This window comes from Mesocricetus auratus, unplaced genomic scaffold (assembly GCF_017639785.1).
Source record: "Mesocricetus auratus isolate SY011 unplaced genomic scaffold, BCM_Maur_2.0 Super-Scaffold_100003, whole genome shotgun sequence".
In the NCBI taxonomy this organism is placed as follows: domain Eukaryota; kingdom Metazoa; phylum Chordata; class Mammalia; order Rodentia; family Cricetidae; genus Mesocricetus; species Mesocricetus auratus.
The window spans coordinates 11,902,740-11,926,959 of record NW_024429188.1 but is presented as its reverse complement, the minus strand read 5'-3'; the positions used below and the strand labels follow the sequence as shown (position 1 = coordinate 11,926,959).

The 24,220-nt window shown below is 38.6% G+C and overlaps 1 protein-coding gene across 2 annotated transcripts in view; it reads left to right on the top strand.

Moving 5' to 3' along the window:
* Arhgap6 (Rho GTPase activating protein 6) overlaps positions 1-24,220 on the top strand; it is a 500,327-nt gene that overhangs the window by 442,543 nt on the left and 33,564 nt on the right. For both annotated transcript variants that reach the window (XM_005074168.4, XM_021229555.2), the window contains exons 3-8: positions 511-582; positions 8,343-8,599; positions 10,487-10,682; positions 14,233-14,288; positions 17,086-17,236; positions 18,439-18,587. In XM_005074168.4, coding sequence (XP_005074225.1) covers positions 511-582; positions 8,343-8,599; positions 10,487-10,682; positions 14,233-14,288; positions 17,086-17,236; positions 18,439-18,587 — 881 coding nt within the window. The remainder of the gene's footprint in view (positions 1-510; positions 583-8,342; positions 8,600-10,486; positions 10,683-14,232; positions 14,289-17,085; positions 17,237-18,438; positions 18,588-24,220) is intronic.

The following is a 24,220-nucleotide window of genomic DNA, read 5'->3' as shown; positions in this document are numbered from 1 at the left end:
TTAGGTAAGAGCTCTGAGACATAACCAAAGTCCTGCAGGTTGTAAATGGCATGGTAGTAGTAAGTTACACATGAATTCTGCCACTCACCAAATCCATTTCCCTTTCCAGTTACATTGTAGTAGCTTATGCATGTCAAAGCTGTATGCGTGTGTAGTTGATTCTGTCATGGAGATTTTTGTTCAAGATGAACGGTGACTTGTATAACCATGGAGAATAGGAAAAGTATTATGTAATCGTAAAAACAAACACATCTAGATGTCAAAACTGAATTACATTTGAACAAGGGCTGTTTCTCACTCTTCCCATGATTGAAAGAACATTTCAGAGCGTATTTCAAGGCTGGTTTCATGTGCTACAAGTCAGAGATTTTTCCAGTATTCTCAGAGCTATTTCTCTATTTACATTGTTGAATTCTATGTGTGAAATAAGAAGTCAACTGCAATTGTTTGTAACATGAAAATCATCTGTGTACTCATTTTTTGCAACTTCTTATCTTTTAATATTTACAGATGGGCAAAAGAGAAAGAAATCTTTGAGAAAGAAACTGGATTCCCTAGGAAAGGAAAAGAACAAAGACAAAGGTAAAGGGTCAATGAATCTTGCAGAGAACATGCTGATTGGATTGGGTGGAGATTTTGAATTGCATCGGTTTATGTGGTTGGGTTCTATTATGTAAACTACATTTCTGTAATGGAATGTCATTGAGAGCCGTTTGGGTCTACTTTTCTTTGTTTGAGTATCCCTATGATGAAATGATGAGTTCAGCTGGTTTGAGCAGTGGGTAACTACAGCCAAGATTGTGGTTCCCATTATTCTGTCCAATCAGCTATGTCTAAAGAGGACCAGGTTGAGTAGCCATGGACAGCATGCCTAATACTAACCAGCTGTTTGGCAAATGCAGACAATTAAGCAGGACTAATTAAATGAGAAAGAGTTTGGATTCATCTTCTATGACGACAGAAAAGAAACAATCTACATTTTGTGGCTTACTGAAGATAGGCCATCCTCAGCAATTTTGTTATATCACAGAATATTGGTTTGAATCCCATATGCTTTTGGAAATTACTGGCTTTCATCATACTGCTTTGTATTCATTTCTATTGCTATTTAGGGAAATGACACTTGAGCCACTCTTTCAGAGACATTTGTGGTCAATTTGAGTCTGTATTCTTTGGTTGTAAAGGTCACCTGGACCCCATTAGCACAGTCTAATTTTTTTTATTTGTTCTCATTGTGTTATATGAACTGATTGTTGAATGGTATAATTGAATGAATGTATATTCCGTTTATGTGCCCCAATGAATGAGTGTTGAATGAGGAAAGGCATATGTCTCACTTGGGAATTCTCATATATACTAACTGCATTTATGCTTGTAGTGGAAAGCAATGGCTTTTAAAATAAATGCATTACAAATTGCTCTGGACAAGACCTATTCCAACACGAATACCAGTCTACATACACATAACTTAATGTGTACCTTACGGTTTATGACATTTGGATGAAAGATCATAGGAATAGAAATTCACTACCTTGCTTCCCTTACAGTAGGGTTTGTCTTACTTGGTGCTAGTAGCAATGTAAACTGGAAAATATTTGTAGCGTATGTTGTAGTTTGCAGTGTGAAATGTTTAGCAGCATCCTTGGCCTCTGCTATGTGCCAGTAGCACTGCCTCTAGCTTAGCAGCATCCTTGGCCTCTGCTAAGTCCCAGTAGCACTGCCTCTAGGCAAACTGTGCTCAGCCTTCTAAATGTGTACCTTAAGCTGGGCAAAAAGAAGTAAAAGTGTTAGGAATCCATACCACTAGCTGAAAAATAGAATCATGGCTGTAATATTAAATATCCTAAGGCCCAAGGACTGAGAAATATAGCTCAGGGTTAGAATACTTGTTTAGCATGCCCGAGACCAATAGCCAGCACCCCCAAAAACGTGGCCAGATCCTCACTGCAGTGAATCTGAGTGCATTGTTATGCAAGGGCATTTCAGGCATGAGCTGTTGTTTTCTTTTAAAGAAAATTTCTAATGTATACATTCTACCATGAAAACTGTGATCATATTCACCAAGATACTCAGCAGGATATGAACAACCTCAGCAGAATTTGAAATAGTGAAGATAAAGGGTGGGCTAGCTGTATATCCATTTTCTGATAAATTTTATTACATGTTTGATGTTAATTTTATTGTATCTTTGATGTTTTCTTGTCTTTATTTTTATGTTTTATTTTTAACAATTTCATGAATATGTATCATAGTATATTATATTATATTATATACTATATTATATTGTCATCATATATTATACTGTATTGTGTATAATACATAGTAGATTATATTGTGATATCATATCTATCCCCTCTTGCCTCCTCTTATCCCCTCCTGCTGACCTCTTCTTCCTAACTAGCTCCCTTCCTACTTTCCTGTCTTTTATTTGTGCAGGTCTTATGCAGGTAAACACAGATGTCATGTGTTCGTGAGTACAGTGGACATGCCATATGCAGAAGAATGCATCATACCCCAGCCTCTAGACCTTACACTCTTTCCACTCCATCTTCCTCAGTGCTCCCTAGACTTTAGAGGGTGTGAAACAGATGACTCATTTAGGATTAAGCACTTAACTACACTAGTCCCCCACTTATCCATGGGAGGTACATTCCAAAGACTTTCCATCAATGACTCAAATTTTGGCTAATAGCAAACCTATGTGCAGTATGATTCCCTGTATATACATGCATACATATGGTAAAGTATAATTTATGAATTAGGCACAGTAGAAGACTAAACAAAATAACCAACAGTAAGTCAATTATTATAATATGCTGTGATGGAAACCATTTGAAACATATGACTTTCTTATTTGGTTATTTTCCACTTAATTTTACTGAAGTTTACTGTGAGTAACTGAAACATTGAAAAGTGAAGATAACTATATGAGCAGTTCATCATTCCTTGAAGTTGCTTTACTCTAGAATAATGATATTGGTGTTGGGATCGAAAAACAGGTGGTTTTTAGAAAGTAACCATTTATACTACACTAAGAAGAATGATTTGGGGGAATGAGAGATTGATGCTTGCACTCCCTATATTGGTGTGTGTGTGTGTGTGTGTGTGTGTGAATGTGTGTGTGTGTGTGTGCGCGCGCGTGTGCACTCATATTGCATATTAAGAAAGCAGAAAGAAAGAACATGAGTGAATAGGTGAGTGAGAGTTAGCAAGTAAGGAACTAATTAGTGTCCACTGGGACAATCAACAGTTTTTCAGACCAAACCATACTAATGGAGACCCAGTAAAAGCCTGGCAGTATTCTATATTGACATAAGAGAACATAAGTGGAGAAAGGAAGTAAGCTCTTGATTCCAATGAAAAGGCAGATCATCCATCCATCTACAGAGTAAAGTACCAAGATTTGCTGTAGGAAGCTTGCTCTCTATGGATTAGCTTTGGTGTTAAAAAAAAAAAGGTGGTCTATACTTAACTGAAGCCTTGTTTGTCCATGTCAACACTGGGAGCCATTACCTGGCTACCTTGGGAACCAGAACCTGGGAATTGACTGTGTGCTGGTGTAGCACATTTGTAATCAGTTCACATTATTTCCTTCCCATTGGATGTTCGTGTTTGGGTTCATAACAGATGCACATGTGAAAAATGATCATCACTGAAATCCAAGAGGGAAAGAAGGAAAACAGGAAACTCTGAATGACCTCTTGGGTTAGGCCATCTAAAAATAAAGGGGAGCAGCTTTTCATGGTTGACCTGCTCTCCCAATAAAAAGAAAATGATTCACAAATATTTGATATGCTACTCTATTAATTTATTCCATCAGCATGAATCATGTCCTGCATGATATTTAATTTCTTGATATAAAAATATACAACAAATTACATGACATTCTGTCTTCAAGGCTGCTACTTAAACAAAGTTTTGCTTCCATATGGAAGCTAATTCAAGATTGACAATGGCTTGCAAAACATACTTTCAAACAAAAGATTTTCAAGTTCCTAGTCTCTTGTAATGTAACTATTTGGAAAGCAAAAGTAACTTTCAGAAATTCGGACCATTTCTTTCTTGTTTCAAAAAACCTGATTTTATGGAAAAGTTAAAAAAATAAATATTTTAAAACTAATTTGACCCAATTCCAGGGCTACCTTAATCAAGGCATGTGGGTACTAGGTATTACTATGCCATAACTGTTCCACAGGACACTGACAGAGTATCAACATGAATATTAGTTCAATTGTGGCACCTTTTTTGTACCAAAATCATATTGTGTCATGTCTTGTGGTTACTCACTGTCTAAGTCACTATATATGAGCTGTGAAGTAAAACCTGCAAAAGACTATTTGCTTCAATTTCTATTTTTGTTTCACAGTAAGTAATAATAAAAAAAGAGTTACATGTACAAATTCTCTAAGAAAATAGATTCAAAAGTATCATTATAAACTATCATTTTGAGATAAGAACCTCTCTCGGTGCATAAAGTGGTTACCACACACGTGTGAGAGTCTGAATCAGACTCCCAGAACCCTCATTTATTAAGAGGCCAGATTTGATGGTGCTTGCCTATAACACCAGAAAGAATGAAGTGGGAGGTAGAAACAAGTGAATCCCTGAAAGCTTACTGCCCATCTAGTCTGGAAAACTTGGCAAAGTTCCAAGTCCATGAGACATCTGGTCTCAAATAAAAGGAGGTAAGTACCTGGGGGGGGGCGGGAAGCAAGGATTTCTGTCCTCCTCATGTACATATACAAATCCAAACCCCCAAGAACACCGAAACATGAACATGTACACAAATCATACATAGTCATACACAACTTTTGGTCTACATGATAACAGCACTGAGACATCATCAAAATATACTAAGAAGCAATGACTTCATGGTGTTTTAAAATACTCTTATCATGCTACATTGTATATTACATGGACTTAGAGTGGAGCTGAAACCAACACAAAGGAATGAAGGCAGGGAAATTTGAAAGCTGTAAAATCCAGGAGCAAATGTAAAATCCAGGAAATGAGGATTGTGGCAGAGGTGGACAGAAGTGGATTAAAAACAGAAGATAAGGTGAGGGTAATATGGCAAGATGATGGAATACAAATGAGGCATGAAAAGGAGTATTAATGTATGACTTTCTAAAGTCACATTTACCCCCAAGAAGGGCAAGGTCTAGTAAGGAAAGACAGGGAGTGAGACATGCCTTTGGAACACACAGCTGTAAAGGAACAAGAAGGGGGTTCGTGCTTGCAGGACAAGTGAGAGCTGGAGATAGAAATTAAATGTAAATTCTGGGCAAAATGAGGTCCAGCATGGGAAAAAGGGAGTGACAAAGGTGGTATACAGCCAAAAGTCAGAAGAGAGAAAGGAGATGGGTAAATATGAGAACAGAGAGTCATGTAAGCCATTTAGGTAAACTGGAAAGTCACCAAGTTTTATGCGAGATTGGGAATTTAATGGTGAATCAAAGCCAATAGTAGTAGAAAACAACAAAGAGTAAAGGACAAGGACAAACCTATGATGATAAGCTTCTGCTACAGGTGGGGCTCTAATGGGAACAGTTGAGAGCAAAGAGGAAAATTCAACACCTTTTGACCCTGTGTTTCATGAGGAGGCAAAGACAACCACTGCTAATATCCTGGTGGAACACATGGCTCAGATTAGAACACTAGTTGTCCCTGGCCACAGCACAGTGAGTCTTAGATAATATCTTTGTCATTTTAGAAATCATATTATGAAATTTATTAGCTTCTATATTTGCAAAGAATCTTCAGGTTTCTGAGACCTCATTGCAGAAAAAGGTTGAACTCAGCGACAGGCATATGCACTCAATGCTGTATTGCCACATAAATGACAAGTTTGCCCAATAGAATTTTGATAAGTTTTTTATTTCACAATAGCTGTATTTTTAAGAAGAAAGAACATTGAGGGATCGATCCTTCATAGAATATTGCAAAGACCTCAAAACAACATCCCACAGTTTGGAGCTTAGAGAACTCTACTTAGTGAAGCTTGTAAGAGTCTTTGAGAACAGCAGCAAGAAACTGAAGAGGCCACATCGAAACGCTAGCATTGAAATAATAAGCTCGACCCTAACAGAAGCCTACCATAGCTGAGAGAGAAAAAAAAACATTCTTAGTGAGGGCATCTTTTGAATGAGATTAAAAGAGGACTAAATATCACAAGAAAATGAATTTAAATGATTCCTGTTTAATTTGTATTCAGCTATTACAATACATAAAAACAGTGATGAACTTTCAGGTATTAAAAATGCTAGATTAGAAGGAGCTGGATAGATAGCTCATGAACTGCTCTTGCAGAGGACTCCATTCTAGTTCCCATATAACCCATGGTGGCTCACAACCTCCTGCAAACCCAGTTCTAGAGGATCCAACACTCTCTTCTGGCTTCTCTGGGCCCTTGCATTCACATGCGTGCGTGCACCTACAAAGAGATACATGCCCACACATAATGATAAAATAAGTATTTTTAATTATATACTTCAAAGAAATTGTCTTCTTTTTCTCAGAGAGGCTGGAAATCTCTGAATAAGTCTGATAGGGTTTCCTTATATGTAAAAATGGCTATGAGATAACTGAAGTGCTCCCATTGTAGAGCAATCCCCTGCCATGCATGTGCCTACATTAACAGACCCATGTCGCATGATCTATTTCACAGTCTTTTCTATGGTTACTATCCCCATCCATGTCGGTATATTCTATGTGGCTGTGAGTGTTACCATGAGTATGTCCAAAGTTTTTGGAGAATATCTGATTATTTCTTGATTCTTACAAGAATCCTTCAAGGGCACACAGCCTATGGCCTGGAACTGCTCTTTGCAGTATTAGTCTTACCTCAAAAGAAAAAGGCATAACTTTTTGATTGCCATGCATCCCGTAATTCACTGATAGTGCAAGCTCCACTGAAAAATCCCCAGATGAACTTAGCACTTTTTACTTCAAAACAAATTGCATCTTTTGATGGGACCAGAGGTATATGCCCTTAAAATACCATTTCTGCTCTTAATGGAGACTTGGCTATTAGCCTAGTTTAAAATGTTACCATGAGTCAAGCAGGAAAACCTTTTAAAGCCTCTTTCCACCTGGTTTAATGTTGGCCTTTTTGTTCAAAGAACAAATAACCTTAGAGTGATTTTCCCTTGATCATTCCAGTTTCATCCACAGGACTTGTAAAAACAAGAGCTCTCCTAGGCTCTAAATGCTGTGACTGCTAAGAGATGTAATTTTGAGTCTAACAAGAATAATGCACTTAATTGAATTATTAATACTTTCAGCATAAATCTAAAATGCTACTAATAAAATGTCTGTCTCTGAGGAGCGAATATATAAGAACAACTGTGTGTGTGTGTGTGTGTGTGTGTGTGTGTGTGTGTGTGTGTGTATCCAAATGAAGCTAAAGACTTATGTATTCTGTGTCTTCCTCAGTGGTCCCTACTAAAAAATGGTCCCTACTAAAAAAAATAACAAAATGTATCCTGGACCTCCCACAATCTATATCATGGTCAAGACCACTTCTACGTGTGGTCATCAGGAAGCCTAAGTATAGATCATGAAGGAACATGTGTAACTCAGATATCTGGAGATAGGAGGTATGGACACAGAACAAAATGGGAAAAAAACAAACTTCTTTATAAAGTGCTCCTAAATTGCCCCTCTGCCCCTTAGGGTGTTATTTGCTATACTGCCTCTTTTATCAGGATCCTTAAAGAATATCAATTGAATTTCAACCTTGGATCCATTCATCTCTCTATCATTTAGATGAGAGTCACTCTGTTATAATTATTTGTATATCTGACTCGGCACATCCCCGCCCCATCTCAGAACTCCTCAGGAGAAAAGACTTGAGATCTTTTATAGCCCCCTCCATTATAAAAATTGACATGGCAAGTACTAGGTGTTCAATAAACGTTTGTTGAGTGAATTCATATATGTGGTTTCCTCATGCCTTCAAAGACTTCTAAATGATATAAATAGAAGAGTAATCATTTATAAAGAGGTGTAAACATGAGAATAAAGTACTATTTATAGTCTGTCCAAATATCATACTTCTTTACAAAGATATTTCCTTTAAAACAGACTTGAGCATATGGGGAAAGATTAGAGACCTATATTTCTAAAATGTGTATTTGTACCTACTATCTTCCTTTACTGAAATGGAAACTTGGGACAGTTTGTTCAACAAAACAAAGCCATCCCAGTATGCTGATTGATGAATCAATTCTTTGACTCAGTAATTTCACAATGTCTTACTTTATGGATGTGATATGAATGAGCATCCTCTCCTATTTGGACCTCCCCTGAATGTAAATATCTGGGATTTTTTTTCCTTGCAGAATTTATCCCACAGGCATTTGGAATGCCGTTATCCCAAGTCATTGCTAACGACCGGGCATATAAACTAAAGCAAGACTTGCAGAGGGAGGAGCAAAAGGATGCATCTGATTTTGTGTCTTCCCTCCTCCCGTTTGGGAACAAAAGACAAAACAAAGAACTCTCAAGCAGTAACTCATCTCTCAGCTCAACCTCAGAAACACCAAATGAGTCCACATCACCAAACACTCCGGAACCAGCTCCTCGGGCCAGGAGAAGGGTGAGTTGGCCAGTATCTCCTCTGACTCTGAGAAAACTGAAAATGAGTAAAGTTGTCTTTGAGTCTCTATTAACATGAAAACCAGACACATTGCAGATACCTCTTCCACTTGGCAACGAATGTTCCCTTCAACCTTTCTCTCCTGGTTAACTTGGTGCACAAATATTCTGTACTACTGCCACTGATGCTGGTCTCTTGTTATCTCCCACCATCTTGCTAGATTTCCTGCTCAATCAGACAAGCACAACCTTCAACCTATGGGCAACATGCATAACAGAATAACCATGAATATACCAAAACACAAATACATAAACTTATTTAAAACATTATGAGAATTATTTTGGTCATTTTGTTTTGTAACTCAGTTGTATACTTCTTGAGCATGAACTTTATAGATGGCATCATACTATCACGATGTCACAATGCATATATATATACATATATATATATATATATATATATATATATATATTACACACAGGGGCTATAGGTTAGATACCACTCTGATAGAACTAGAGTTTTGAGGCCACGATACAGTGTTTCTGTTAATTGTTTAAATGCCAGTCTTAGAATATACCTGGAACAGTGAATTAGCCACATCTATTCAAAATGAATGAGAGATTTAGCTTTTTCTTTTCAATGGAGTTTGTCATTCCTTAAATAGAGTTGCACAGTCATATATACAGTCTCTTTCAAATCTAAACTATAGCAGTATGATGCCAGTGATGGAATGGGCACTAAGATCTAGGCTCTGTGCTCTTTGTGTGTCACATTGTCAAACTGGAAAACTGGGATTCTCAAGACACCCATATGGTAATCAGCATAGTCACTGCAAAGCATCTGCAAGACTTCCTATGTCCCTGAAAGGCTTTTCCCTTTTGTCTATGTTTTGGAATGGAAATATTTGCCAATCCATCCATTAAAGACTATCCTAGTTAAATATACAACCAAACTTCCAACTATAACTCATGTTTTTTAGCTATCAGCACTCAGGACTTGTTTCAAAGTATAGCAAGACCTAAAGCTCTACCATATTTTTATGGTATTAACTATGGTTCAAAGTGAAAAAAATGACAACATAGTGGAATTTATTCTTCTAAACCTGTAATTGTCTTAGACTGTTTATAAATCCAAATAATAGTAACACCAGAAATCGAAATTTGAGCTTTCTTGCAATCTAGGGCCTGGGTAGTGAACTTCCTAAATGTCCCTTTCTCTGTCCAGGAGATGACTTCTTAACACACACTTAATCCAGGATGGGTGGCTGTAACCTCCTGCATGCTGGAGTTACAGACATGTCCCACCATACCCAGTTTGAATCTTCCTATGTTTAAAATTTTCTTCCTAGAGCTATAGTTGAGGGATTTTTATTCACAAGGCTTCTACAACTTTACCTCATTCATTAAGTATGCATTTTTTGTTTCAAAAGTTGGTGGCGCATGCCTTTAATCTCAGCACTCAGGAGGCAGAGGCAGGCGGATCTCTGTGAGTTAGAGGCCAGCCTGGACTACAGAGTGAGTTCCAGGACAGCCTCTAAAACAATATAGAGAAACCCTGCCTCGAAAAACAAAAAAAAATTGAAGTAGTTGCATCAAAGTATTTTAATTATATGTTTTCCATCTCATCTTCTATCTGGAAAAGTCTGTGGATTGAAACTGTAATTAACAATAGCTGTGTTGTAGATGTTTCCCAACTTTTTCAAAAGGCATTTAGTTTTTCCTGTTAATGTGTAAGCAATAAAAAATATACAAACAGCATAACAACATCAAGCAGTAGTATCTTTTGAGTGTGATGGTCCTCCATGAATGTTTATTGAGTGGCCCCCACCAGCAACTGATTTTCTTTCTGCTGCCTGTGATCTTCTTCAAGTCTACATATCACTTGCAGGGTGCCATGTCAGTGGATTCCATCACGGATCTGGACGACAACCAGTCTCGACTCCTAGAAGCTTTGCAACTCTCCTTGCCTGCTGAGGCTCAGAATAAAAAAGAAAAGGCCAGAGATAAGAAGCTGAGCCTGAATCCTATTTACAGGCAGGTCCCCAGGCTGGTGGACAGCTGCTGCCAGCATCTTGAAAAACATGGTAAGTACACTTGTCATCAATCGTCAGTGATCCAAGGATCAGCCCTCTATGCAACCAGTCTCAATTCTGTGTTCCTTTGAGCCAACACTAGACCAAAGCTTCCTTTGGTGAATAAAGCTACTGGGATCAACAAGACAAATAGGTGTGACACTATTTGGAGTCCTCGGATCCCGAGAGTCTTAATAATGGGCTCTGACCAAGCATTTTAGGAAAGGATCACTTGTGTTGGAATAGCATCCCCTTCAAACAGAGCCAAGTCCCTTCGATGTTTTTACATATTGAGGCTACTTACATTTCTTTTGACAAAAGCAAAGGTTTGTGCTTTGGAAAATATCTACTCTGAGTGTCTCCAGGCATCCCTTTGCAGCTCAATTCCTATTAACATGATGACTTTAATACAATGAATAGTTCTTTAATTCTTTTCTGAGATTTAGATATTTAACTCATAAAATGTCATATCTATCACATATCTTTATTTCTATAGATTTACTACATACTTTATGGATTTGGGGAAACTTCCTTAATCACTTATTCTCTCTAAAGATAATATGTTCATTATACTTTTTTGTTTTGTTTTCTGAGACAGGGTTTCTCTGTGTATCCCTAGCTGTCCTGGAACTCACTCTGTAGACCAGGCTGACCTCGAACTTAGAGCTCTGCTTGTCTCTGACTGCTGAGTCCTGGAATTTCATTGTAATTTTTAATGCATAAAGAACAAGAAACTGTTGGTCCTATTGATATAGCCATTGTATCTCTGCTACTTATAAGACTGGGCAGGAAAATTTCAAGTTCAAGGTCTTCCTGTGTTACAGAGTGAGTTCAAGGCTAACCTGGGGCACATTGTAAGACCCTGCCTCAAAATGAAAACTAAAAAGAAAGGGATTCATTTCAGTAGTATAACACATGCCTAAAATGCATAATGCTCTATGTTAAGTCATCAGTCCTGAAATAAAAAAAACAGGAAAGTGGAGATAAAACAAACTGTGAACATTGATTGTTATTTGTTTTTTAATTACAAAAATAGGATTTTGTGAGCCGGGCGTTAGTGGCACACGCCTTTAATCCCAGCACTCGGGAGGCAGAAGCAGGCGAATCTCTGAGTTCGAGGCTAGGCTGGTCTACGAGCAAGCTGCAGGACAGCCTCCAAAGCAATACAGAGAAACCCTGTCTCAAAAAAAACAAAAAAACAAAAAAATAGGATTTTGTGGGAAAAAATTAAGTATGCATTTCAAGTTGTTTAATTAATTCACTATGTATAAAATGACTAGATAATTGAATGACTTAATAAATAAGTAAATAAATTTAAATCTTAGGTTTTGTTTTCAGAATAGAATGTTTAATGCACATTTTGGAACTACAGGCAAAACTTAAGCTGATCAAGTATTCAAGGTCCTGACTGTATTACAAGTGTCCATATTATTTCTATCAATGTATATCTATATATTCTATTGTAATATAGCTATGATTCCAGAATAATAAGCTGCACATTCAAATTCAAATAGATATTCACTTGAATATTCAAACTAATAGTTGTGGTGACACCCCAGCCATAAAATTATTTTTATTGCTACCTCATAACTTTATTTTGCTACTGTTATGAATCATAATGTAAATATCTGATATGTGTGATATCAGATTTGTGAACCCCAAACTTTAAAGCTTAAAAAAAATGTTTTAGATGTTGTTGCTGTTTGTCTTGCTTTGCTTTGAGAAAAGGATCACATTATGTGAGACAAACGGCACCAAAAGCATTTCTTCCCTAATACTTTATTTGCCTGGTTTTTGAAATGGGTAGTAGAGGACATGTGTCACTTTTGTCTTTAAGTATTTATCAGAGATCCTTTTTCCAGTCTCTCCAAAATTTCTCTTGAAAAATTTTATTAGCTCCATCTATACTGATGTACCCAGCCCCATAGATCAGGGAAGGGCCTTTAAGGTAGCCTCTCCACTACTGCTTAGTTTGCCAGTTGATGTCATCCTTGTACATCTCTGGAAATCTCACTAGTGCCAGATCTCTCCTCAAACCTATAATGACTCCATCTATTATGGTATCTCTTTTCTAGCTCTCCTCTATTCTTACCCTGATTTAACCTGCCTGCTCCCCCATGTCCTGCTCTCTCCTCCTCTTCTCCCCCTTGCTTTCTCCCAACTCCCTCTCCCCTCCTCACAGGCTCCTAATCCCCTCAGGAGATCCTATCCCATTCCTCTTCTCTGGGGTACCATGCATATCCCTCTAAGGGTGTTCCCTGTTTCCCAGACTCTCTGGCAGTGGGATTGTAGGCTGGCACTCCCATGCTCCCTGTCTAAAACAGGATAACACGTTTAAGAAACAGAACTGATGAACTGGATGTTCATGCTTTTGTTTTCTAACAAAAAAATCAAAACCTTTTGTAAAACCAACTAAAAATTATTGACACATGAGGCTGGAGAGATGACTCAGAGGTTAAGAGCACTTACTACTACAGCAGAGGACATGTAATCAGTTGCTAGACCCCACAAAGCGGCTCACAACCATTCTCAATTCCACGTTCAGAAAATCTGACTCCTTGTTCTAGCCTTCATAGGCACCGGGGATTTTCTACAATATATACATGCTGGCAAAATGTACACATAAAATAAATATGTACACATAAAAAATAAAAGGCAGGTGGATCTCTGTGAGTTTGAGGCCAGCATGCTCTACAGAGTGAGTTCCAGGACAGACTCCAAAGTTACAGAGTGAAACCCTGTGTGGATCTCTGTGAGTTTGAGGCCAGCATGCTCTACAGAGTGAGTTCCAGGACAGACTCCAAAGTTACAGAGTGAAACCCTGTCTCAAAAAAAAGAAGACGAAATGATCACTTTAAATTTCAGTTTATTTCTTATTCAGCTTTTAAAACTCCATGAAAAAATATACATATATCACTTAATTGAAGTCATACTACATATGCATGACATCTATATGCCTATTTATAGGTACATATAATATTTATGTCTATAGATAGATATAGATGTAAGTGTAGATATATAAATATATACATGAAGAAAATGCCACTGTTCTCAATGGTAAGCCACAAAGTTTTCATTTTTACAAAAATTTCTCATAAATGTCATTTAAAAAGATTACACAATAGTCTGTCATATGACTGGACCCAAGTTAGATCCAAATACACAGGTTGTTTTTCTCTTATACATGGTCCTACTCTGTCCTTGTCTGTGTACATGACTTTGTTCACAATTTTTATCATCTTAGAATCATGTCATAGATGTAGAATTATAAAGTCAATGCCTATAAAAAAGATCCCTCTGTCCTACAGCATCAATAGTCCCACAGGAAAAAAATTTCATCCCGAAACATTTAAGGTAAAATAATTCTGATGTTTAAAAGGCCAACTATGTGTCTAGAGACGGTGAAGAGTGTGGTGTATGGACGTGCCACTGAACACTGTAACGTCACTGCTGCTCTGCATGTTACAGCTTTGTACAAGCATTCGGCACTGTTTCTACATTGATTTCACCCAGAGTCTCAAGCATTAAAAAAAACCTCTTGATCTTGTTTGCTTGTTTACAGGTCTTCAGACAGTGGGGATATTTCGAGTTGGAAGCTCAAAGAAGAGAGTAAGACAAGTAAGTGAAAACTGAAGGTTATACTGTCCATTTCCCTTGACATTTAATTGAATTAATAGGTGGAAAGTTCAAGTTTATGTAAGTTCTCTCTATCCTTTCCCAACCCTCCAACCAAGTATAGTATATTTAAATCCTAGGAGATGAAATGCAACTAAGCTTAGAAATGTGGAGTTGGGTTGAAAAAACTGAAAAAATATATCTGGACATGCCCATTCCATACTCAGCTGAAGGAAACCATTTGATAAAGATGTCACTGAAGCCGGAAATGTGGGAGCTTCAGGAAAATGCCTAATCAGCAAGGGATAAAATAGAACATAGTTTCATATTAACCAGTTTTACCCAAATGTACTAGGAAAATGCCATACGCATTCATCTAATCTGATGATACATTTATTTATGTTTTCAAAAATAATTGCTTTATAAGATTCCATGAAACCACTGGTCCATGATTCATTTTTCACAATGAACTGTATTCGTTGTTGTTTTTTTCTAGCCTCGCACTACATTATTCTGGCAGAAATTTGATATTAGATTGTCAAGGATAGTTTCCTTTGATCAGTTAGGTATTTGTGGTTGTTATGGCTTCATAAAAGGCAAACCATCCTTTAACAAACAGAACCCATTTGTTAGCAAAAGACACTTGCAATGTTACTTTTCTCCTATTGGTTGAATCAGAAGAAACAAAGAAACTCTACAATTTGAAAGTTAATCCAGGTAAAAATTTTAATTGAAATGGGCTAAAGAATTATTTATTTATATGTTGAAGTAAATACTATATGATGCATTTTTGATCATTAAGATAAAACAAATCAAAGTTGTTTTTTTCCTAACTGGTTTATTTGCATTCTTAATAATCACACAAGATGAGTGAGCAACACTGAACATTTCACCACGACACTTGTAAAATGTAAAACTGAATCACCCCTCCAGCTGTTGTCCCATTCACCTTTCTTTTCAGGCTTATAATAATTTATTAATTTAACTCAAGATCATGTGATTAAGCAAGCTCTTTTCATGGTCTCTCTCTCAGTGTGTGTGTGTGCGTGTGTGTGTGTACGTGTGTGTGTGTGCGTGTGTTTATGTTGTGTGTGTGTGTGTGTTCAGGAAACAATCAGTGTATCTGAACTAGCTTGATTGCAGTAGCTCTGTGGGTGCCCTCCTCATTGTGGCTGTCTTGCAAATGCTGATGAAAAATTGTCTGGAATCAGCAAGCAATTGAGGACAATGATTGGTATTTTCATCAAGTGGACAAATGATGAGTTCCAGCAATTATTCCTTGACATTTTGGGATCTATAAAAAGGAGAAAAAATCTTTGCATAGGGATTTACTTAAGAATTACTCACTCAATAAGCTGTAATTAGTGGTAACATAGGACTAAATTCGAGTATGAAATATGCTTTAACTCACTCATTATTTTACGTTTTTATGTAACTTTTACATACCCTGCACATTTTCTTCAAAAAGTAAGAGCTAGGTCTGGGGAGATGGCTCTTGGTGTGTAAGCATGAGTTCTCGTGTCCAGCACCTGTTTAAAAAGCCTGGCACATACCTATAATGTCAGCACTATAGGTGAGGGAAGGCAAGCAGAGACAGAAGAATCCTTGAAGCTTGGTGGCCTCCAGCATAACCAAGAAATGGAAAATTCCAGATTCAGTTCAGTGAATGATCTTGTCTCAGGGGCACAAGAAGTCTAGTGATAAAGGAAAGCACCCAACATCATTCCCTGGCCTCCACATGTGTGTACCTACACACACATGTTCACATACATCCTGCATGCACAGGAGGGGAAATATGAATATTTGTAAAGTAAGAAGTTGTCATTTGTGGTATTACCTACTTATCTACCTTGTATCTCTACTTCTAAGGGATGAAGTTCACTCATGGACTTTGCCTCTTTATTTAATAGTATACTTGCATACTTTGAGGAGCTTTAGTAGGGCCTGAGACCCAGCACAATGTGTTTAGTCTTTTTTGAATGAATGGGTGAATAAATGAATGAATGAAATAAAGAAGTATTACAGAAGTTTATTACACTGTCTATCCATGGACTTGCATAATAATTTGTGCAACACAGAACAATGCATAAGGGATATCAAGCTTCAGACATAAAAGTAGGGGATATCTCTACCACCTTGCTATCATGTTTTCCTTCTGCAATCCATATTAGTAGGCTCTGTTTAATGATTAAATCTGATAATCTTTCTAGTAATTGTTCATAAGGCTACTCTGACGAAATAAAGATAACTTTCATTTCAATGTATCATCTTTTAAGGCTTCATCATAAACACATCTCATCTATATTTTTAATTTTGTGATATGCCAAATGACTTTGATTTTTTTGTTCGCATTCTAGAATTCCAATGTGATGTATTTGGTGACATGCACAAGTGTCGTGGAATAACTCTCTCACATTTACATTTGACCTAAATTCTCTTCTAACCCTTAGCCTTTATTCACAATTTCCTGATTCTTGGTATCCAGTCCCTCTGCATACATCATTAACAACAAATCCCACTAGTTTTGCCAAAACACATTCAAATATATATACACATATGTGAATTCATAACTAGTATGTGAAGAGTCTGTAGCTCAAGGTGACATATTGTTGTTTTTTCCTCTTCTTATAATCTGTGCACACTTAATACCAGATGTTGTCCATCAAAAAACTTTTTTGGGAGGGTGAGCACCAAACACCAAGGTTAGATGGTTCTAAGGTGTCATTGACCATATGAAATTTCTGGTCAAATTAATCCTCTGAGTCTTATGTAACTGATATTTGAACCGTTGATTTTCCAGTTGCGTGAGGAATTTGACCGTGGGATTGATGTCTGTCTGGAAGAGGAGCACAGTGTTCATGATGTGGCAGCCTTGTTGAAGGAGTTCCTCAGGGACATGCCTGACCCACTTCTCACCAGGGAGCTATACACAGCATTCATCAACACTCTCTGTATGTAACGAAGTCAGATTTGCTGGGAAGTATCTCTGGACTACCAGGATATCCAGCTCACTCATGAAAGTCTTGTGCATGTGTTTTCCGATAACTGCTTTTGCCTTTATTGTTCTCTAATGAATGGACTACATGGGGGATTTTCTGAGATATACCCTGAGGAAACTAGCAAGAAGAAAGTTGGGCTAACACGAATGGGAAGAGCCAAAAAAAAGTCAGATGTTTTCCAGTGTCCCCCAGGAAAGTAGAAAGTGCTGTAAGTTGATGCTTTGAAGTGCTGGCAAGAACTTGCATTGAATCTGTGCCTAAAAATAGATCCTGGCTTCTGGTATGAGGAAGGAGGGAGCCAAAGAACCCGGATAAAAAAAGAGGGCAGACAGTTTTTTCAGTGGAAGCAAAATGGAATAGCCCAGTACTAATGTTTACAAAGAAACTGTGTCGGCCGGGCATTGGTGGCGCACGCCTTTAATCCCAGCACTCGGGAGGCAGAGACAGGCGGATCACTGTGAGTTCGAGACCAGCCTGGTCTACCCAGTGAGTTCCAGAACAGCCTCCAAAGCCACAGGGAAACCCTGTCTCGAAAAACCAAAAAAGAAAAAAAAAAGAAAGAAACTGTGTCTGGCTATGCACACAGACTCTAGAGAAAGATAAAGGTTGGGGAGGGGGAGAAGGGAAATGTAAGAGATATGTCAGTCTGCATACATTTCTTCCTGGAAAGGAGCAATTCCAATGAGATCGTGACTGAGAAAAAAGGCAGTGTCTTTGTCACATGTCTTGGATATTTCAACCAAAAGTCTGTACCTTGTATAATGTTCAAGAGAAAAGACGCTTCAACACATTATAAATGATTTCAAAGCATTCACCAATTCCCAGCCACCATCAGTGAATATTTAAGTCAGTCTGAGTAATGAATAAGAGAAAGGAGGCAGTCTGAGTAATGAATAAGAGAAAGGAGGCTGATGAAAAGAAGGGAAATGGAGATATCTTTCTTATGATTTCTCTAGATATCCAACTGCTCTCTGTATCTTTCATAGGTGTTCGTAGCTAAGCTGCTAAAGTAGTAGGAAAATGGGTGACGTTACAAAATAGGGAGGCCTGGGTAACTTCTTTCTTAAGATAGTGGAAAGGAAACCTGACCTCAGTGCCCAAACAGTGTCAGCTCCTCTGGTCTTACTCACAATGCCTCTCTCTGCCCTGTGTAGTGTTGGAGCCAGAGGAACAACTGGGCACCTTGCAACTCCTCATCTACCTTCTACCTCCCTGCAACTGCGACACCCTCCACCGCCTCCTACAGTTCCTCTCCATTGTGGCCAGGCATGCCGATGATAATGTCAGCAAAGATGGACAAGAGGTATGCTGGCATAAATAGAGGACTTCTTTTCTATTGTTTGTCTGTTGTTTTGGCTGGTAAAGCACAAACCATCAATATGGCCATACATTTCAATTGAAAAACATGACACCTCACTGTCTACTTTAGTTAATTATGGCATTACATCAGCAAAATACCTGATAAAAGCCACTTAAGGAAGGAGGGGTTTATCTGTCATAACAAACAAGTCATGGTGACAACAACAAGCAGGAAGTGGTCACATTGTGTCTATAATGAGAAAGAGGAGAAAGATGGTTGCTGTCAGTCAACGTGCTTTCTCCTTTTTATTCAGTGGAGACATCAGTCCAGGGAATGACATCACCCACGTTTACAGTGGGTCTTCCCACCTCCATCAAATGTAGAATACACATTACTGACATGCTGAAAGATTTGTTTTATGGTCATTATAAATTCAATCACAAGTTCTCTGACCTAGATGTTTATGTAATAGTTGTACCCACCCAGTGCCTTCTCTGGTAGCTAAGTTCCTGAAAACATAAAAACTGTTGACCTCCTTGACATTTCAGTGATGTCTCAAAATGAGGCTCCTATTTTACATAAAGATACTTTACTCGAGCAGGGCATTAGTGGCACATGCATTTAATCCTAGCACTCAGGAGGCAGAGGCAGGCGGATCTCCTCAAGTTTGAGGTCAGCCTGGTCTACAAAGCAAGTACCAAGATAGGCTCCAAAGCTACACAGAGAAACCCTGTCTCAAAAAAAACAAAAACAAAAAACAAAAAAGATGCTTTACTCGAGACTAAACTTTCATTTGTGAGGGGAAGATAAACAATTGGCTACAGAAGGGTTTGAAAATGTGTAAAAATGGAATGCAGGAGTGAGAGACAGATACCATTCTTACAACTGGCAACATCTGTTTTCCTGACTTGGAATCAAAATGTGACAACCCTCTCTTATCTCATCTGCATTAGTATATAGAGGTCCTTTCACTCATTAAATCACTTCATCACTTCTCCAAAACAGGCATTTGCTAAATGAGATGGGGCTTCTATTCTGCTTTTAAGTAGAGTATGGAGGGGACTGGAGGTTCTGATCTTTGCTATTGTATAGCAGTGCCACTTAAGGTCAATTGTTAAAGGCACATTTGCAAAAGTTCTATAGCCCATTTAGGCATATTCTAGTTGAAACTGGTTCTAATTCAGGGTTAGTATGATCCATCCTCCCATATGAGATTTGGGACTGTGGTTCTTTTTGGTCACACTTATGCTTTTAAGAGTTTTATAGTTTCATCATTGGTCAAAAGATACAGTCTGCTAGCTGATACTCTGTTAGATCTTGACCCTCATAGGGGAACCCATTTCCTTCTTTGGTCTCATACAGTCATACTTCTCTCTGGTGTTGATTTTCCCAAGAGGCCTCAGAGCCATTAATAGGTTAGCATGTACTGTAAAACAACAAAACAGATCCAGAGGTGCTCCAAACTTACTTAAGCTGTACATATGCTGCTATTTAAATTATTAAGTCGAGCTATATGATGGACTTCTGTGCTTGACAGATTTAGTTCTCACAGGACATGAACATATGTAATTTTTTACCATGGTTCAGAATATCAATTCTGCATTTCTCCTCCTCCTTCCCACCAGGAGTGTGAGAACAGAACTTGGACTTTCCCAAGGTAGCCATTTTTCTGTAGGAGTTATAATTAGTGAAACCCCCACTAGCTTCAGGTTTCATCATCTGGTCCTTACACCTTATTTCAGCATACATAGCTCTTCCATGGGTATACTATAATTCTCATAATTGTTGCATAGTTACATTATCCGTCTGGGGGTAGCCTTTATGGACTACAGAGATAATAGAAGCTGTAGAGTCTGGTGGTTGAGTGGAAACAGAGCCCTGATTGGAAGGTATGTCAATTGCCTCTCTCATGTTCCTTAAGTACTATGTGAGAAGGAGAAAGCTGAGTCTTGGGTGATTAAGAAGGCACTGAGGGAAGCAAAAACTCCAGTACAACTTACTACCATATTGCCTTTGGGGAATAATTTTCAGACACCCAGTTTTCAGTTCAAAGCTCATCAAGACTCCAGTACCCAGAGAAGACAATATTCCTAGATGAAAACATAGATTCATATTAGCCCGCTAGAATCCTTGCTACCATTTATGACTCTCACTATCATGTGTCGACTTTGTGCCATAGTGCCTAAGCCTTTGAATAGGCAAGACTAATGTCATTGTGGCCACATTTCATGGATGGAAACTGAAGGACAGAGGTTAGATAACTTAGGCCATGTTCTTCAGGGAGCTTCCACTTGTTGCAATGTAACTGGCATGTTTGTACAGTTTACAGCTCTGGAGAGGTACCATATACCGTCTTGTCGCTGTAGATTTGCAAAGTCATTAGGAGAGTATCCCTGTAAGTAGCAGTAAAATGCTTTTGTAGAAGAGTCTCATTCATCAATTCATACAAAGTCATCCTATCATCATACTGACTGGTGATCAGATGGACTCTGCAACTAGTAAATGTCCAGTTGTCCTCCAGACTACAGTCAGTCTAAGTTACTTAGTTAAAACAGCAGGGAAAATGAAAACATATCATTACTTCCTTGGACAAGTTAGAAGTAACTATAAGGAAGCATATGTGTTGGACTTAAGGCTAGTACCTAGTTGGACTTAAGTAGTACCTAGGGAGTGACAGGAAATTGGGTCCTGTTCATAAAGTACTGAATGCTTCTTCAGGTAGATTCTCCATCCTGCTAAGATATGAAATGTGAGAGCACTGGGAAACAGATGATCTAATTTATGCTATGCTTTAGATTAATTTCAGAGAGAAAGTTAGGAAACTCTTTACCAGTGGCAGTAGAGAAAGCAGGAGTCTAGAGGTGGAGGATATGACGACAGAGGACAAACAGACATTCAGAGAAGAAGTGATAGACGTGAGATAGAAGACCTGCAAATGACTCCATGGAGAATACTGAATACAAGCCTTGCAGGGTGTTGAGCAGATGGACTGCATAAGCATGGCATATGAATAGGATTTAGCTAAACCCCTCTAATAGAAGCTAAGGGTAGAGGTAGATTAACAAAGAAAATGTTCTTTGTTTAGAATTTTTTTAGTTGCATGAATAGGTAGGGAACACAGAATGGGCAGATTAGAGACAGACAAAATGCTACATTGTAAATTATGGTCAAAGAACAGAGCATTTTCCATGTCTCCTACCCACTTACTAGTTTGTAAGGCATTTGTTTGGCCATCACTTCTTTATGGATTGCAACATGGAAGAAAACTGACTCAGATTAGAAAAAAAGAAGCCTGGGGATCACAAAGCTTTGCCGGAGCCTTGTCTATGTGAAAGAGAAAACAGAGAAATAGCAGAGTAAGGGCCAGGGAAGGCTTACACTCTCTATTTGCAAAGTGCAAACATCATGGCCTTTATTTATTTATTTATTTATTTTTATCATTTTTTATTTTAATTTTAAATAGCTTGTTTTACATGTCAATCCCAGTTCCCTCTCCCTCCCCTCTTCCCGCACTCCCCTTCCCCCTCCCTCCCACGCTATTGCCAAATCCTTCCACATAGGGGATATCTAGAGTCTGTCATTTTACTCTTGGTAGGGTCAAGGCACTCCCCTAAGAGTCCAGGCTGAGAGAGCATCTCTCTTTGTGCTATAGGCACATGAAGACAGTTTGTATACCAGGGATAGACACTGATCCACAGCTCAGGGCCCCATAGGTTGCCCAGGCCTTCTCACTGACACTCACATTTGGGGGGTCCAGATCAGTCCCATGCTGGCCTCCCCACTGTCGGTCTGGGGTCCAAGAGCACTCCCCTGTTCAGATCAGCTGTCTCTGCTGGTTTTGCCAGCCCATTCTTTGCCAATTTGCGCATCACTCCTCTCTCTCTGTCACTGGGTTCCTTGGGTTCAGTTCAGTGATTAGTTGTGTGTTTGCCTCTGCTTCCATCAGTCACAGGATGAAGGCTCCCGGATGGTTATAGACATCAAGTTCATTATCAGGAATGGGCATTCGAGGTGGTCCCTCCACTATTGCTTAGCTTGCCAATTGATGTTATACCTTTGGATCACTCGAGGTCACTCTGGTGCCTGATCTGTCTTCGATCCTATGATTCCCTCTTCCCCCTATTCTACCCCCACCCCCTCAACTTCCTGTTCCCCCATGACCAACTCCCTTCCTCTTTACCCCCTCTATTCTTCCCGGGTCCCACTCCCCCCAACCCCTCGCTGTGTTCCCTATCCATTCAGAGGATCTTGTCTCCATCCTCTTCTCTTGGGTACTATGCATATATGCATATCTTTTAGGTTCTTTCCTGTTTCCCAGACTCTCTATCTGTGGAAGTGCAGACTGGCACTATCCTGATCCATATCTAAAATCCATATATGAGTGAGTACATACCATGTTTGTCTTTTTGCGACTGGGTTACCTCACTCAGGATGGTTTCTTCCAGTGCTATCCATTTCCCTGCGAATTTCAAGATTCCATTGTTTTTTTCTGCTGAGTAATACTCCATTGTGTAAATGTACCACATTTTCTCTATCCACTCTTCAGTTGAGGGGCATCTAGGTTGCTTCCAGGTTCTGGCTATTACAAACAATGCTGCTATGAACATAGTGGAGCAGATGCCCTTGTTGTATGAACCTGCCTCGACAATTAACAAATGGGACCTTCTGAAACTAAAAAGCTTCTGTAAGGCAAAGGACACAGTCAAAAAGACAAAAAGGCAGGCCACAGAATGGGAAAAGATATTCACTAACCCTACATCTGACAGAGGGCTAATCTCCAAAATTTACAAAGAACTCAAGAAACAAGTCTCCAAAACACCAAAGGATCCACTTGAAAGGTGAGGTACAGAGCTAAATAGAGAATTCTCAGTAGAGGAGGCTAAAATGGCCAAGAGACACTTAAGAAAGTGCTCAACATCCTTAGCCATCAGGGAAATGCAAATCAAAACAACTCTGAGATACCATCTTACTCCTGTCAGAATGGCTAGAATCAAAAACACCGAAGACAATTTATGCTGGAGAGGATGTGGAGAGAGAGGAACACTCCTCCACTGCTGGTGGGAATGCCGACTCATACAGCCTCTTTGGAAATCAGTATGGAGATTCCTCAGGAAAATGGGAATTAATCTACCACTAGACCCAGCAATTCCACTCTTAGGCATCATGGCCTTTATAATACGTGCTTAAAACTCGGTGCACTCTTCATTGATAAGATTATGAAGACATATCAAAAACGCATATGTATATATTGATGTCAACCCATTGGTGGTATTTTAGGGGAAATTGCAGTATCTTATTGAATTGCTCGTCTTTTTGGTTTTGTTTTGTTTTGTTTTTCAAGACAGGGTTTCTCTATATTGTTTTGGAGGCTGTTCTGGAACTCGCTCTGTAGACCAGGCTGGCCTCAAACCCACAAAGATCTGCCTGACCCTGCCTGGGATTAAAGGCATGTATCACCAAATGCCCGGCTGAATTGCTTGTCTTTTATTAACTTGCTATTTGCTTTGTCACTTAGAGAAAAAAATTCCAGGTTTAAGAAATAGTTCATTTCCTCTTTTAAAAAAAAGATTATTGTAGGAATAAAATCCAAACCTCTTGAGGATGGTTTGTTTTTCAGAGTTTAAGACTCTATGGCA